Consider the following 17,946-nt stretch of genomic DNA (forward strand, 5'->3'; position numbering starts at 1 on the left):
TCAACTAACCAAATCTCCCTCAGCACATTAGGCGGTGATTTCTAACCTTAAACTTTCTGGAAAGTCACGTTTCTTGGCCCTCAAGTCAAGTTAAGCATGATTCCTAAGGAAGAACATCAAGAAAACACATGTTTAAGCATGTTTCCTTGAAAACCTAATTGAAGAGGGAGGGAGACAGCCATATCACCTTATTTCCAGCCTTGATAAGTTACATGGTTATGTAGAGGAAGAAGAGAGGATCATTTTGGTGAAATCGGAATTTTGATTTGAGTTTTGGTTCAGAAGAAATCAAGCTTTGAAGATTAAGTGTTCATGAAGTTTTCTCTCTTTTCTCTCTTGTTATTTTCGGACAAAATGATGAAATGAGACAGCTTTGGAGGTCTTGGGGGTGTAAGGTGAGTTGTGATTGGTTGGCTTGGAGGTGGGTTAAAATAATATTAAAATATCTCAGGTGTATAACTACTAAAACTTGATGTATCGGAACACTTGTAAAAATATCTCTAAAAATTATTTTCTGAGCTACTAGCATAAATGACACTAGTAACATATTTATTATGAGAATAAAACATGTATGATGAGGCCTTAGCATTGCTAAAGTCATCAGAGAGTGCTGGTGCTAAGCTGCACCAGTAAACCGTAAATCCGGTTAAACCGATTTTCTGTTTTTAACTAAAATAGACTAGGTAACCTTATAATATCATTCAAAAAGCTTCTAATACTAATATAATGATAATATTATCCTGTTATCTCTCTTCTCTCATGAATCGAGTCCGGTTCATCAAACAGAGACTATTTACGAAAATCAGAATCAAAACTGCCAACCGATACAGTTCAAAAATTAGGTTATTCGTGACCGCGTTATCGAGCTTGTCTCGGAAACGGTTCTAGCTTAAGGATGACATAATGACAATGAGGATTGAGATACTTGTTGATATAGAAGAATTAATGATCTTCTGGCGAAATCCGTGCCTTCGAAAAAGATCTCGCATACTCGAAAATTAGGGTTGTTACATTCTACCCTCCTAAAAGAAAATTTTGCCCTCAAAATTTCAGCCGCATGCAAGAATCCATCTTCAATCAGTCTATTTCCTTCAAGCCATCCTGACGAAGATATCAGTTCGTTCCTTACAGCATCTAAATATCACATAGCCATGGCCATGGAGATCATAACAGCTATAAGAATAGTTGTGCCTCACACGAATTTGTCATTCGGAACTTGATTAAACCATGCCTATTCAGAGTCATTGATGTCTTATCCACACCAAACAATCAATATTAAGGTGATCAGTCTTAATATCTCAAGTTAGGTACGAACATTCCCAAAATGAGCACTCATAGACATTCATGTCAAATGTATCTTGTAGATACCCTAACAGCATGAGACACACGAGCAGAGTATGCAATGAAGCATAGTCAGTCCACTCCCCAGGCTCTACTGGGAACGAACTGCTCTGATACCAAATTGTAACGACCCAATTTTCAGTACGCCTAGGACATACCAGAAACTGAGTGCTACCAATTTGTCATCCTAATTATTATCTATTATTTATTATATGAGCCTGATTCGTTGTTAGAAGCATAGTTAGTTAGCGAGGTACTATTTTTTTTTTGAAAAATGTTTGAATTAATAAACAGAATCATTTATAATCAATTCACAAATAATAACAGATAAAACAGTTATAAACAACCACACATAAATACATCACAATTAGTTGACAACATTCGGTAATTCAGCCTTTGTTAGAGTATAGACTGTTAGTTAGAACACCCCTAGACACAGCAAGATAATAACTATATACATATATATACATACAACGTCCCAGGCCCTGACCTGTTCAAGAAGTCCCTAAGCTGGCGCCCAGGTTAGCCTAGACTCTATACTCACCTAGTCCCTCTAAACTACTAAAGCGAGGGAAAGTACGTTCTAGGTCTTCAAAAATCAAGTCAGGTGGAACATCAGCAAAAGGTAGAACATCATCTACTACTCCTTTGCATGATCAGACACTGCCATATAACGTCTCTCTGGTATCTCATCAAGTAGCCACACAACAGGAGTCTCGTACACAGGATTTAGGCTAAAGTGCGCATACGAACGGGGTGCAGACGTTGGCTGGTCTCACAGTATATACGTATAAATAGAAACAGAGTTCTCTCTAAACTCAAAAGACTACCTAGAGCGGAATCCTTTTTGCGAACGGTCGTCAGTGAACTACGGAAGGCTACTCAAGCTTCGGGGAAAGGGAGAGAGAAGGGGTAAGAACTGGGGAGTCCTTAGTAGGGCCAGGGTTATTAGTTAAGTTCATTAATTCCGTATTGTTTAGCAGATAAATAGCAGAATACCGAGAAGCAGTAGACAGAAGAAACAGATAAATAGAGAAAACAGAAAGCAAAACACAAACAAAAGAATACAAGAAAACAAAACACAGACACAGAGAATAGAATGAAAACAAAGAAAGCATACATTTAAACAACAATCATAACAGAGGAAATGCGCAACCAAGTATGATGCATGTCTGTCCTATGCAGGCCATGAGCTCACGTGTCGGTTTACACCCTGCAGCCCGACATTACCTAGGAACTAGTCCTAGATTTGGCTTATTTTCTGTAGGTGAACTTCGGCCTACAGAAATAGCACTCTCGTAAGTGAACTTCGGCTTACAGGAATAGTCTAAACACAACACAACAACTTTCTGTAGGTGAACTTCGGCCTACAGAAATAACACCTCTGTAAATGAACTTCGGCTTAATGAAATGGTTTAATCACAACAACTTTCTGTAGGTGAACTTCGGCCTACAGAAATAGCACCTCTGTAAGTGAACTTCGGCTTACAGAAATAGCGCCCCTGTAAGTGAACTTCGACTTACAGGTATCACAACTCTCTGTAGGTGAACTTCGGCCTACAGGAGCAACACCCTGAGATACACAATTGATATTCACTGTAGGTGAACTTCGGCCTACAGGAATAACAACATACTATAGGTGAACTTGGGCCTACAGGACCTCTAGGGCCAATAGAAAAGCATCAGATGAACATATAATTGAATATCATGCCACATGGCTTAACTCTTTATTTTTATACTCTTCTCCTCTATTCTCTTTGTTATATTACTCTTTTCTCATTATCATCATTCAATATCATTCTCATTATTCATCATCACTTTCACATTCTTATGCAGTACTTCTTTCTTTCTCTATTCAATCATACTATACAAACTTTACATCTTTCACTTTCACAATATCTTGGCTCAAACCATTTCTCTTTATCATATTACTCTTTTCACTTTGTCTTTTTACTCTGATTTGATTACTCTTTTCTCTGTATCTCTTTACTTTTCTCTGGTTACTCTGTTCTCTGTGTTTTCTTTACTCTGCTCTGATTTCTCCGCTTAACGTATGTATTTAAAGCTTATGTAAATTTCGGTATGAATAGTATGCCTGTCCCAAGTATAGGTTCATTAATTCTATACTGAAACAGTTTAACTTTTCATATAATACCTAACCCTAGTCGCAACTCAAGGACTAACTATGTTGCCCTAGTTCGTTCACTAATTTCTGTCTGTTTTTTTGTCATTAAAACTTTACAGAATTTTCTTCGATTATTATCTTTTCTTCAACATTTTATCTGTCTTTTATCTTTGCCTCACTAATATGTTCTTACCACTCCCTAAGTATTTTATGAAGGTGATTATGAGATTCTGTGCTTAAAGTTGTCTTTATAAAGCTTTTACAGAAAACTGCATTTTCCATATTATTTTATTATTTTTATTAAAATATTATTTTTAATTAAATATTATTATTTAATATTTTATTATTATTTATTATTTTATTACTAAATTTTCAAAAATTACCTTACCTTTACCTTTTAACCTTTAAAATTCACTTTTTACCCCAGTAACTTTTAATATTTCTAATTTGACCACCCTAACTTTCAGAAATTACCAAATAACCCCTCAAACACCAAAATAATTACAACCTTGCCCTTTTTAATATCTAAAAGGTGTTCTTCAATGTTCTTCATCACACTCAAAGTGTTCTTCGTGTTCTTCGTAAATTCTTCAGATTCTTTCTCTGTTTTTACCCGTTTTTCAGTCTTTTCAGCAACAGATTTTTACCAAAATTCAAAATAAATTCCCAGCCACTAAAACCTCATCTTTTCCACATGATTTCAACACAAATTGAACCTCAATTTAAGCTCTAGGGTTTCGTTTTCCAGCAGCCACAAGAACACACATTCATAGCTTGAATATTATCAAATTTCATCAAATTTTCACAAAAATTTCAACAAGAATTACTCATACAAACAATCAATTTCAAGCACAGCCAAACCATATCATAATTACACAACTCAAACACAATCAATCAAGATTAAATTCGTCAAACCCTACCTGGTTTTGCTGCTCCTAATTCGGTTAGACTTTCAGGTGGTCCTTAAGCACTTTTTCCTCCTAAATCACATCAAGAACAACTTTAAATCCAAAAACCCTCAACTAACAAAATCTCCATCAGCATGTTAGGAGGTGATTTCTAACCTTAGACTTTCTGGAAAGTCACGTTTCTTGGCCCTCAAGTCAAGTTAGGCATGATTCCTAAGGAAGAACATCAAGAAAACACATGTTTAAGCATGTTTCCTTAAAAACTGAATTGAAGAGGGAGGGAGACAGTCATCTCACTTTATTTCCAGCCTTGATAAGTTACATGGTTATGTAGAGGAAGAAGAGAGGATCATTTTGGTGAAATCGGAATTTTGATTTGAGTTTTCGTTCAGAAGAAATTAAGCTTTGAAGATTAAGTGTTCATGAAGTTTTCTCTCTTTTCTATCTTGTTATTTTCGACCAAAATGATGAAATGAGACAGCCTTGGAGGTCTTAGGGGTGTAAGGTGAGTTGTGATTGGTTGGCTTGGAGGTGGGTTAAAATAATATTAAAATATCTCAGGTGTATAACTACTAAAACTAGATGTATCGGAACACTTGTAAAAATATCTCTAAAAATTATTTTCTGAGCTACTAGCATAAATAACACTAGTAACATATTTATTATGAGAATAAAACATGTTTGATGAGGCCTTAGCATTGCTAAAGTCATTAGAGAGTGCTGGTGCTAAGCTGCACCAGTAAACCGTAAACCCGGTTAAACCGATTTTCTATTTTTAACTAAAATAGACCAGGTAACCTTATAATATCATTCAAGAAGCTTCTAATACTAATATAATGATAATATTATCCTATTATCTCTCTTCTCTCATGAATCGAGTCCGGTTCATCAAACAGAGACTATTTACGAAAATCATAATCAAAACTGCCAACCGATACAGTTCAAAAACTAGGTTCTTCGTGACCGCGTTATCGAGCTTGCCTCGGAAAAGGTTCTAGCTTAAGGATGACATAATGACAATGAGGATTGAGATACTTGTTGATATAGAAGAAATGTTCCCTTTACTGATCTTCTGGCGAAATCCGTGCCTTCGGAAAAGATCTCGCATACTCGAAAATCAGGGTTGTTACACATATGCATTGATTTGTCTCTAAGTCTTGCTTTGGGGCATTTTGTCCCCTTTTATTGCTTTTCTTCTTCTCTTCTTTTTTTTCTTCTTTCCCTTTTTTTTTTCTATATATATATATATATATTTTTTTTTTCTTTTCTTGTCTTTTCTCTTTTTTTCTATACACATATATGTATATATATTTTTTTCTTTTTTTTTCATATATATTTTTTTCAACTATATACAAGAACATCAATGCATAAGGTCTATACATTTAATCAACACATGATTATGTATCCACTTCTCAATATTTTCAACAAAAACAACATACTCTTATCTCAACCAATGCTTCCCCCTCATTTTCCCACACTTGAATGGCACACACACACTAGCCTAAGCTATTCAAGGATTCAAATAGGGACATTCATGGTTTTCACCTTTGGCTTGTGATGTACTAAAATTAAGAATAAGCGGGTTAAGCGTAGGCTCAAAATTGGTTGCAAGGGTTGTTATAAGGTAAGGTCATTTGGGTAAGTAGCTAAGTGAATTGATGGCCTCAATTATGCACATGCATTCATACATATGACAATGGATATATAGAGTCAAACAAATTAAGGATTACAATCATAGAGAGGGAACAATGCACACAAGAAGGAAAGTAAGTGGTTATAAGATGTAACCACGCAATTAGGCTCAAAACTCACTTGCTTGTGTTCTTGGCTCAAAATCCATGTTCCAAATTACATTCTTCGAACAAGCTTAGCATAAAAAATTTTCAAAATTGGTAGGGTTGCCGTAAAATTTCAGTTCTAGGAGAGAAGTCATTACTCTAACCAAGTGGATTTATTAAGAGAGAACTAATATGCAAAGGAGGTGAAAAACCTTATTATGCAATCTTTCCTAATTAACAAAAGAGATTCAAAATTTATTCGCGTGTTACCTATGAAGACCGGTTGGCCGACCGACCTCCCCACACTTAGAAGTTAGCACAGTCCTCCGTGCCTTGAGTGAGACGCAGTGGTTGATCAGCTTCCGAGTGTCCATCCTCTTCTTCAGTATCGCTTTCCTCATTATCGTTGCCGGTGGACGTGGAAATATCCGGTTCTTCCATAGGTGGTGCTAGGCAACTTAGAAGCGTCTTGACAAAAGTGTATCAGCGTTAGTTTCGTCGCTCATAACGGTCGAGCTTCTTGTAGAGGTCCTCTATGCGTTGCATGGATGACTTTGGTGGTGCGGTTGATGTGGTGGGAATCCTCATGGGGACGGCTAAGTTTGGCTCCTCGGTGTCCGCCAGAGGGTAAAGATATCTCCCTTTTGGAACAACATCGCCGTCTATCGGGATCATGGCCCTCCGATCCTTGGTCTCTCGTGGAACACCGACTGCGGCAACTAAGTCGGTCACTAGAGCGGGAAAAGGTAGGTTCCCCTTAGCGTGTATGCGGCCCATAGCTTGGCGAATGAGACGAGGAATATGCACCGGTCTCTCTGTGAGGACACACCAAACCAACAAGGCTAACTCGGCAGTGATAGATGATCCTTGGGTGCTTGAGAGCACATAGTGGGCTAGAATTTGGGCCCATACTTGAGCCTCTCTAGTGAGAAAACATGCGGTGATGCCCTTGGGCCGGGGTCTCATCTTTCCTCGAATACAGAATGATTCGGGTATAGCAATGACCTTGAGGATGGCATCCCAATCAAATGCATATTCGTACCGTGTCGACAAAATCTCTTGATATGCATCAATCCTTTCGCTAATGGCCCATTCTTAAGCACACTTTGAATGGCCTCCTCTGTGACAGAAACTTGTCTTCGGCGCACAAATACCGATGCAAGGGATGAGGAGTGGTAATTGGTGTAAAATTCTACCACCCAGGACAAGTTTGCCTCCCATGGCTTCCTCAATAGGAACTCTCATTGCCGCCGTTCGATGCAGGGCATGATGAGCGGAATGACATGAGTCGGAGGGGCTAGAAGAGGCTTCGCATGATAGTTCCTTGGTTTGATCAAGGGGTAGACAAGTTCTCAATAGCCATTGGGGAACTTGTTCGGATCTCTTGCCAGATTGTCCTTTTCCAAAACATCAATGTTAGCAATGCTCCTAGTCTTATTGGGGAGGGACTTTGCTCTAGGTTCTTGTTGTGCTTTGCTAGTGGACCGTAAGGGTGCCTTCTTAGGTGCCTTTCCGTTGTCTTTCTTGATAACCATCCTATAAAAGAGGGGAAAGGTGGCAAAATTAAACTTAAAGAAGCACCAAGAAATAGTAATCATGCAAGTGATAAAGCATAAAAGAATAAGTGGCTTAAACACATGACAGCTGCAACATGTAACTAAAGCAACAATGAAAATTGTGGCTAATTACTAGCATGTGATGTATGAGTGATATATGCATGCAAACAAGAAGCATGAGAAGCACACACTCTTAACAATAATAACAAGAAGTGAGAATTAAGGGATGAGCATGTAGAAATGAATCAAGAAATGTAGTAAGCTCAATGCATATATGAACAAGCAAGTGAATAAGAAAGAACACCAAAATAGAAAACACTAAGTCAAAGTAACTCCAAAAAGTCATGTGGGCCTTCCATCAAACACTTGGTGTGCATCCCTTTTTATGACAAAAATTGAGAGAAGGGTGACAATGTAACATCCCATAAAGCATCATCAATCATCATAACATACCACATATTGCAAGAGAAATAAAGTAAGTCAAACCAACTCATCAATGCAAGGTAATGTCCACTTGTAAAACCCATAAGAAAATGAAAAGAAAGAGAAAAAAAATCCAACAGACAAAGAAAACAAGAATGAAACTAACCAATAGGAAGAGTAAGGGAATGTAACTAATGAGAAGAAGAAGGAGGAGAAATCTAAACAAGAATAGAAATGAGAAGTACCTTGAGAGGAAGAAGAGAAATGGGGTATGGAAGTGGGAGAAAAGGTAATGAAGAGTAAGAGAGAGGAGAAGAGAAAGAGAGGTATGGGACCGACAGAGGTGGTGGTGGTTAAGAGGTGGTAGAGATGGTAGAAGGAGTAGAAGGGAAGAAGAAGGGTGGCGGTAAGAAGGAGGAAAAGAAATTGAAGGAAAGAGGCGCGCTCTAATGCAATTAGTTCGCGGAACCGACGCATGCGCGCTATGCACGCGTGTGCGTGCATGAGCAAAAATCAGCAGGGGCGTGGACGCGCACAGTGCGCGGATGCGCGAAGTGGCGAAATACAGATGTGCGCGTGACCGCCAGGTGTGCCCAACTTGTGCTGAGGGCACAACTTTGCCTCAACTCTCAGGAAAAAGTACTGGAGGATGAATTTTTTGATCGACGCGGACGCGCATGGTGCACTGGCGCATCGATGTGCATGTTGCTTGAGGTGTGCGCACGCACGAATGTGGTTGTGCCTGGGGCTCAGAATTGGCCCAGAATTTGCACAACTCTTTGGAAAATGATCCAGGAGCTGCGAATGCGTATGGGTGCATACGCGCATAGTGCGCGCATGCCCCCCCCCCCCCTTTTTTTTCAGGAACATAAAGAATGCCAATTATCATGAATTTAATGGCCAAACAAGCCAAAGAGGTAAAAAACACCCAAAACTCAATGAAAAACCTAAAGATGGGGTGTTCCTCTACCACATAATCAATTTATTCATTGAAAAATCAATGCAAGTCTTCATGAACAAGTTATCTAAGGTAGTCACAATCAATATCTAATCAAGTAAAGCTATAACTAATTAATCACACAACAATGAAGAGTGCAAGAATTATATACAAAGGGTAAAAAAGATAGATCTCACCATGGTGGGGTGTCTCCTACATAGCACTTTTGTTTAATGTCCTTAAGTTGGACTTTCACTAGCTCATTGCTCTTTGCCAAGAGGTGCATCTTCCAAAAGGAATACCTCAATCTCTTTGTTGCTCTTCATTTGCTCACCATGATACAACTTGAGATGGTGTCCATTGACCTTGAAGATATCCGGATTCGAGGGATGGCACAAGTGGTAAACCCCATAGGGTTCCGCTTTCACTACTTGATATGGGCCTTCCCATTTTGACCTTAGTTTTCCGGGCAACAATCTCAATCTAGAATTGTAAAGGAGGACTAGATCACCGGCTTTAAATTCTTTGCCTATTATGTTCCTATCATGCACGGCTTTCATTTTCTCCTTGTAAAGTCTAGAATTCTCATAAGCTTCAAGCCTCAAACATTCCAACTCCGCTAGTTGTAGCTTCCGCTAAACTCCGGCTCCATCCAAACTTGGATTGCACTCCTTGATGGCCCAATATTCCTTGTGCTCTATCTCCACCGGTAGGTGGCAAGCTTTGCCATACACCAACCAAAAGGGGCTCATGCCAATTGGTGTTTTGTATGCCGTTCGGTAAGCCCATAATGCATCAGTGAGCTTAGCACTCCATTCTTTCCTATTTGGTTTCACAATCCTTTCCAAGATGCGTTTAATCTCCCGATTGGAAACCTCATCTTGGCCATTAGTTTGTGGGTGGTAGGCCGTAGCTACTTTATGCATGATGCTATATTTTCTCATTAGCCCTTCCATTCTCTTATTGCAAAAACGTGAACCTTGGTCGCTCACGATTGCTCGTGGCGACCCAAATCTACAGATGATATTATTTCTCACAAAAGAAAGGACCACATTAGCATCATCCGTCCGGGTGGGTATCGCTTCCACCCATTTGGACACATAATCAACGGCAAGTAGAATGTAGAGAAAATCATTAGAATTTGGGAAGGGCCCATGAAGTCAATTCCCCACACATCAAAAATCTCACAAAATAGCATAGTTTGTTGGGGAATTTCATCCTTCTTGGAGATATTACCAAATCTAATGCACTGAGAGCAAGATTTACAAAAATGAGAAGAGTCCTTGAAAAGATTTGGCTACCAAAATCCACAATCTAGGATTTTTCTTGCCGTTCTTTGAGGTCCAAAATTGCCTCCTCCTTCGGAGGAGTGGCAAGCTTCCAAGATTGAGTGGAATTCGGTTTGTGGAATGCACCTCCGAATTACTTGATCCATCCCACATCTCCAAAGGTATGGGTCATCCCACACATAGTATTTGGATTCGCCTTTTAGCTTATCCCTTTGATGTTTGGAGAGATTAGGAGGGAAGGAGCAAGATACCAAGCAATTGGCGATTGGTGCATACCAAGGAATGGTTTCCGAGATTGCCTGCAAGCCCTCAAAGGGAAAAAAATCATTAATAGGAGTGGTGTCGCCTTTTGTGTGTTCAAGGCGACTTAAGTGGTCCGCCACTAGGTTTTGCGTACCACTCCTATCCTTAATTTCCAAGTCAAACTCTTGCAACAATAAAACCCATATAATCAATCTCGGTTTGGATTTCTTCTTAGCCAACAAATACTTTAACTCCGCATGATTTGAGTACACCACCACCTTCGAACCAAGTAGATATGCTCGGAACTTGTCTAAGGCAAGAACTATGGCCAAAAGTTCTTTTTCGGTGGTAGTGTAGTTGGATTGGACTCCATCTAGTGTTTTTTATGCATAGGCTATGACATATGGAATCTTACCCTCGTGTTGTGCTAATGCGGCTCCCACGGCAAAATTTAAAGCATCACACATTATTTCGAATGGCCGACTCCAATCCGGCCCTCGCACGATGGGAGCTTGGGTCAATGCTACTTTGAGCTTATCAAAAGCCTCCATGCATTCCTTGCTTAGATCAAACTCAATGTCCTTTTGCAGCAATCTTGATAGAGGCAATGCTACCTTACTAAAGTCCCTTATCAATCTTCGATAAAATCCTGCATGTCCAAGGAAAGAACGGACTTCCCTCTCGGAAGAGGGATAAGGCAAGCTAGATATAACATTAATCTTTGTTGGATCTATGGAAATACCATTTTTGGAAACAATATGTCCTAAAACAATCCCTTGCCTAACCATGAAATGGCACTTCTCAAAATTCAAGACAAGGTTAGTTTCAGTACATCTTTCCAAAACCTTTTCAAGGTTATCCAAGCAATGATCAAAAGAATCACCATATACCGTGAAGTCATCCATGAATACCTCCATGCATTGCTCTAGAAAATCCATAAATATGTTCATCATGCACCTTTGGAAAGTCGCCGGTGCATTGCATAAGCCGAATGGCATACGCTTGTAGGCATAAGTTCCAAAAGGGCAAGTAAATGTTATTTTCTCTTAGTCCTCTAGAGCAATGTGTATTTGGAAGTACCACGAATAGCCATCTAGAAAGCAATAATCGGATTTACCGGATAATCGATCGAGCATTTGATCGATAAACGGAAGTGGAAAATGATATTTTCTAGTGGCCGAGTTCAACCTTCGGTAGTCTATGCATACTCGCCAAGAGTTTTGCACCCGTGTTGCTATAAGCTCCCCGCTTTCATTCTTGATTGTGGTTACTCCGGACTTCTTTGGCACAACTTGAACGGGACTCACCCATTCACTATCCGAAATGGGGTAGATGATATCCGCCACGAGTAACCGTGTTACCTCCTTCTTGACAACCTCCAAAATGGTAGGATTCAATCATCTTTGAGGTTGTCTTACGGGTCTAGCTTCTTCCTTTAAAAAGATCCGGTGCTCACACACTTGGGGACTTATCCCCACTATCTGCCAAGCTCCACCCTATTGCCCTTTTGTTCTTCCTTAAAACACATAACAACTTCTCTTCTTGTTGAGGATTTAGTTCCCTTGCTATGATCACCGGGAACTTGTGGGCTTCATCAAGGTATGAATACTTTAGGTGGGGTGGCAATGGCTTTAATTCTAGATTTTTCTCTTGGCTTGTCACTTGAACTTCTTCACTTGGATCTTCACTGTCTTCTTCAATCATATGTTTCTCTTCTAGCTTTGCATAATGCACTTCAGCCATAATGTTGTCAATTAAGTCACACCGGAATATGGAATGGTTCTCCGGTGGGTGCCTCATTGCCTCTTCTAGGCTAAAACTTACAACTCTCCCATCTATCTCAAATGAGTAGGTTTCCGAATGGGCATCCAACTTGAATCTAGAGGTCCTCAAAAATGGCCTCCCAAGTAGGATAGATGATGCCCTGTCGGATTCACTTGGTGGCATCTCAATGATATGCAAATCAATTGGAAATATCAAACCCTTGATGTTGACCAACACATCGTCCGCAATACCCGTCACGGTTATTATGCTCTTGTCCGCCAAGAAAAACCTAGCCGCCGACCGCTTCAACGGTGGGAGCTTCAATAGATGATAAACAGAAAGAGGCATAATGCTAACGCATGCACCAAGGTCACACATACAATCAATGAATGGGACTCCATCAATGACACAAGAGACTAAATAAGGGCCCGGATCAACACACTTTTCCGGAATGGCTCCCATCAAAGCCAAAATAGAATCCCCAATGGAATGGTTTCTAACTCATGAATTCTATCTTTGTTCATACACAAGTCCTTAAGAAATTTCGCATATTTAGGCACTTGATATATAGCATCAAAGAGGGGGATAGTTACCTCCACTTTCTTGAACACCTCTACCATTTTTGGGTCAAGTTCTACATGCTTCTTAGCCTTTCTTGCTGATGAGCGGATAATTTATACGCTTTTTGGCATTGTTTTTACATAGTTTTTAGTATGATTTGATTAGTTTTTAGTATCTTTTTATTAGTTTTTAATTAAAAATCACATTTCTGGACTTTACTATGAGTTTATGTGTTTTTCTGTGATTTTAGGTAATTTCTGGCTGAAATTGAGGGACTTGAGCAAAAATCATATTCAGAGGCTGAAGAAGGACTGCAGATGCTGTTGGATTCTGACCTCCCTGCACTCAAAGTGGATTTTCTGGAGCTACAGGAGTCCAAATGGTGCGCTCTCAATTGCGTTGGAAAGTAGACATCCAGGACTTTCCAGAAATATATAATAATCCATACTTTCCCCGAGTTTAGATAACGCAAACTGGCGTGTTCAATGCCAGCTCTCTGCCCTATTCTGGAGTTAAACGTCAGAAACAGGTTGCAAAGTAGAGTTAAACACCAGAAACAAGTTACAAACTGGCGTTTAACTCCAAGGAAGACCTCTACACGTGAAAGCTTCAATGCTCAGTCCAAGCACACACCAAGTGGGCCCGGGATTGGATTTCTGCATCATTTACTTATTTCTGTAACCCTAGTAACTAGTTTAGTATAAATAGAACTTTTTACTATCATCTTTGGATCATCTAGGGATCTTTTGTTAATCTTTAGATCATTTTGTACACGTTTAGGGGGCTGGCCATTCGGCCATGCCTGGACCTTGCTCTTATGTATTTTCAACGGTAGAGTTTTTACACACCATAGATTAAGGTGTGGAGCTCTACTATTCCTCATGAAATTAATGCAAAGTACTATTATTTTTCTATTCAACTCAAGCCTATTTCTTCTCTAAGATATTCATTCGCACACAAGAACATGATGAATGTGATGATTATGTGATGCTCATCACCATTCTCACTTATGAACGCGTGCCTGACAAACACTTCCATTCTACATGAAAGCAAGCTTGAATGCATATCTCTTAGCCTCCTGATCGTGAGATCAGAGTCTTCGTGGTATAGGCTAGAATTATTGGCGGCCATTCTTGAGATCCGGAAAGTCTAAACCTTGTTTGTGGTATTCCGAGTAGGATCTGGGAAGGGATGGCTGTGACGAGCTTCAAACTCATGAGTGCTGGGCGTAGTGACAGACGCAAAAGGATCACTGGATCCTATTTCAGCATGATCGAGAACCAACAGATGATTAGCCGTGCAGGGACAGCGTATTTGGACCATTTTCACTTAGAGGACGGGATATAGCCATTGACAACGGTGATGCCCAATATACAGCTTGCCATGGAAAGGAGTAGGAAGGATTGGATGAAAGCAGTAGGAAAGCAGAGATTCAGAAGGAACTAAGCATCTCCATACGCTTATCTGAAATTCTCATCAATGAATTACATAAGTATCTCTATCTTTATTTTACGTTTTATTTATCTTTTAATTATTAAAACTCTATAACCATTTGAATCTGCCTAACTGAGATTTACAAGGTGACCATAGCTTGCTTCAAGCCGACAATCTCCGTGGGATCGACCCTTACTCACGTAAGGTTTATTACTTGGACAACCCAGTGCACTTGCTGGTTAGTTGTGCGAGGTTGTGACAAAGAACTAAGATTATGAACGTGCGTATTAAGTCTTTAACGCCGTTACCAAGGAATGAACGATCACGATTTCGTGCACCAAGTTTTTGGCGCCTTTGCCGGGGATTGTTCGAGTTTGGACAACTGACGGTTCAGCTTGTTGCTCAGATTAGGTAATTTTATTTTAATTTTAAGTTTTTGTTTTTATTCTTTTTATTTTCGAAAAATTTTCAAAAAATTTTTAAAAATAAATTATTCTATGGCTTCAGAATTTTTAAGAATGAATTCTAGAGTTTCATGATGATCTGTTGGCTGTGAAGCCATGTATAATCTTCTAGATAGAGGTTTCAACTCATCATCACAAGAGCTTTTTGATTCTCATCAATTCAGCTATTGTATGCCTGATTTGTATCTTAAAGCTTGGCTGGCCATTGGCCATGTCTAGTGTTTTGGACCGGAGCTTTCACTGAAAGCTTGACTGGCTAGTAAGCCATGTCTAATTCCTGGACCGAAGCTTTAGACTAACATTGCATGATTCCTGGAATTCTTATTAAAAATATTGAAATCCTTATTTTTCTTTTTCCAAATTAATTTTCGAAAAATACCAAAAAATTTTTAATAAAATCATAAAACCAAAAATGATTTTGTGTTTCTTGTTTGAGTCTTGTGTCAAATTATAAGTTTGGTGTCAATTGCATATTTTTTCAAACCTTCTTGCATTTTTCGAAAATTAATGCATGTGTTCTTCATGATCTTCAAGTTGTTCTTTATGAATTTCTTTGTTTGATCTTTAATTTTTTCTTGTTGGTGTCTTTTCTTGTTTTTCATGTGCATTTTCAAATTGTTAGTGTCTAAAGTTTGAAAATTTCTAAGTTTGGTGTCTTGCATGTTCTTCTTTTCTTGAAAATTTTTCAAAAATAAGTTCTTGATGTTCATCATGATCTTCAAAGTGTTCTTGGTGTTTATCTTGACATTCATAGTGTTCTTGCATGCATCATTTGTTTTGATCCAAAAGTTTCATGCATTGAGTCTTTTTGATGTTTTTCTCTCTCATCATTAAAATTCAAAAATAAAAAAAATATCTTTTTCTTATTCACTTATAAATTTTCGAAAATTTGAGTTGACTTTTTCAAAACTTTTTAAAATTTAATTATTTCTTATGAGTCAAGTCAAATTTTCAATTTAAAAACCTTATCTTTTTCAAATCTTTTTCAAAAATCAAATCTTTTTCATTTTTCTTTCATAATTTTCGAAAATTTCAAAATCTTTACTAACAATTAATGTGATTAATTCAAAAATTTTAAGTTTGTGACTTGCCTTGTAAGAAAGGTTCAATCTTTAAAATTTAAAATCATATCTTTTTGTTTCTTGTTAGTCAAGTAATCAACTTTAATTTTTCAAAATCAAATCTTTTTAAATTTCTTTTTCAAATCTTTTTCAAAATAAATTTCAATCACATCTTTTTCAAAATCAATTTTAAAACCTTCTCTAACTTTCTATCCTTTCAAAATTGATTTTCAAATCTTTTTCAACTAACTAATTGACTTTTTGTTTGTTTTAAAATTCTTATCTTTTTCAAAACCACCTAACTAATTATCTCTCTCTAATTTTCGAAAATCACCTTCCTCTTTTTCAAAATTCCTTTTTAATTAACTAATTGTTTTAAATTTTAATTTAATTTAATTTCATTTTTCTTTTTAAAATTTTCGAATTCTAACTAATTTTAAATTGAAAAACAAAAATATTTTTATTTTATTTTATTTAATTTTCGAATTCTTCCCTCTCTCATCTCCTTCTAATTATTTATTTATTTACTAACACTTCTCTTCATCTCAAAATTCGAACCCTCTCTTCCTCTTGGTGTTCGAATTTCTCTTCTTCTATTTTTTTCTTCTTCTACTCACATAAAGGAATCTCTATACTGTGACATAGAGGATTCCTCTTCTTTTCTGTTCTCTTTTTTTTCATATGAGCAGGAACAAGGATAATAACATTCTTGTTGAAGCTGATCCTGAACCTGAAAGGACTTTGAAGAGGAAGCTAAGGGAAGCTAAAGCACAACTCTCTGGAGAAAATCTGACAGAAATTTTCGAAAAAGAAGGAGACATGGCCGAAAATAATAACAATGGTGGAGATGCAAAGAAGATGCTTGGTGACTTTACTGCACCAAATTCCAACTTGCATGGAAGAAGCATCTCAATCCCTGCGATTGGAGAAAACAATTTTGAGCTAAAGCCTCAATTAGTTTCTCTGATGCAACAAAATTGCAAGTTTCATGGACTTCCATCAGAAGATCCTTTTCAGTTCTTAACTGAATTTTTGAAGATCTATGATACTGTTAAGACCAATGGGGTTGATCCCGAGGTCTACAGGCTTATGCTTTTCCCATTTGCTGTAAGAGACAGAGCTAGAATATGGTTGGACTCTCAACCTAAAGATAGCCTGAACTCTTGGGATAAGCTGGTCATGGCTTTCTTAGCCAAGTTCTTTCCTCCTCAAAAGCTTAGCAAGCTTAGAGTGGATGTTCAAACCTTCAAACAGAAAGAAGGTGAATCCCTCTATGAAGCTTGGGAGAGATACAAATAACTGACCAAAAAGTGTCCTTCTGACATGCGTTCAGAATGGACCATCCTGGATATATTCTATGATGGTTTGTCTGAATTATCAAAGATGTCATTGGACCATTCTGCAGGTGGATCCATTCACCTAAAGAAAGTGCCTGCAGAAGCTCAGGAACTCATTGATATTGTTGCAAATAACCAGTTCATGTAGACTTCTGAAAGGAATCCTGTGAGTAATGGGACGCCTCAGTGAAAGGGAGTTCTTGAAATTGATGCTCTGAATGCCATATTGGCTCAGAACAAAATATTGACTCAGCAAGTCAACATGATTTCTCAGAGTCTGAATGGATTGCAAGCTGCATCCAACAGTACTAAAGAGGCATCTTCTGAAGAAGAAGCTTATGATCCTGAGAACCCTGCAATAGCAGAGGTGAATTACATGGGTGAACCCTATGGAAACACCCATAATCCCTCATGGAGAAATCATCCAAATTTCTCATGGAAGGATCAACAAAAGCCTCAACAAGGCTTTAATAATGGTGGAAGAAATAGGTTTAGCAATAGCAAGCCTTTTCCATCATCCACTCAGCAACAGACAGAGAATTCTGAGTAGAATCCATCTAGCTTAGCAAATATAGTCTCTGATTTATCTAAGGCCACTCTAAGTTTCATGAATGAAACAAGGTCCTCCATAAAAAATTTGGAGGCACAAGTGGGCCAGCTGAGTAAAAGAATCACTGAAACTCCTCCTAATACTCTCCCAAGCAATATAGAAGAAAATCCAAAAA

General features: G+C 38.2%; 1 protein-coding gene and 1 non-coding gene across 2 annotated transcripts; both read right to left on the reverse strand.

Moving 5' to 3' along the window:
• Window positions 1-9,703: 9,703 nt before the first annotated feature.
• LOC107609438 (uncharacterized) lies at window positions 9,704-10,024 on the reverse strand. Its single transcript, XM_016311423.1, has one exon. The coding sequence runs from the start codon at window positions 10,022-10,024 to the stop codon at window positions 9,704-9,706; it is 321 nt and encodes a 106-aa protein (XP_016166909.1).
• A 7,081-nt stretch (window positions 10,025-17,105) lies between these two features.
• On the reverse strand, window positions 17,106-17,209 carry LOC148577886 (small nucleolar RNA R71). The gene has a single exon (XR_015903501.1). It is a non-coding gene; the product is annotated as a small nucleolar RNA R71 (small nucleolar RNA).
• Between the last annotated feature and the right edge of the window lie 737 nt (window positions 17,210-17,946).

This window comes from Arachis ipaensis, chromosome B1 (genome assembly GCF_059453495.1).
Source record: "Arachis ipaensis isolate K30076 ecotype BB chromosome B1, ASM5945349v1, whole genome shotgun sequence".
Lineage (NCBI taxonomy): Eukaryota > Viridiplantae > Streptophyta > Magnoliopsida > Fabales > Fabaceae > Arachis > Arachis ipaensis.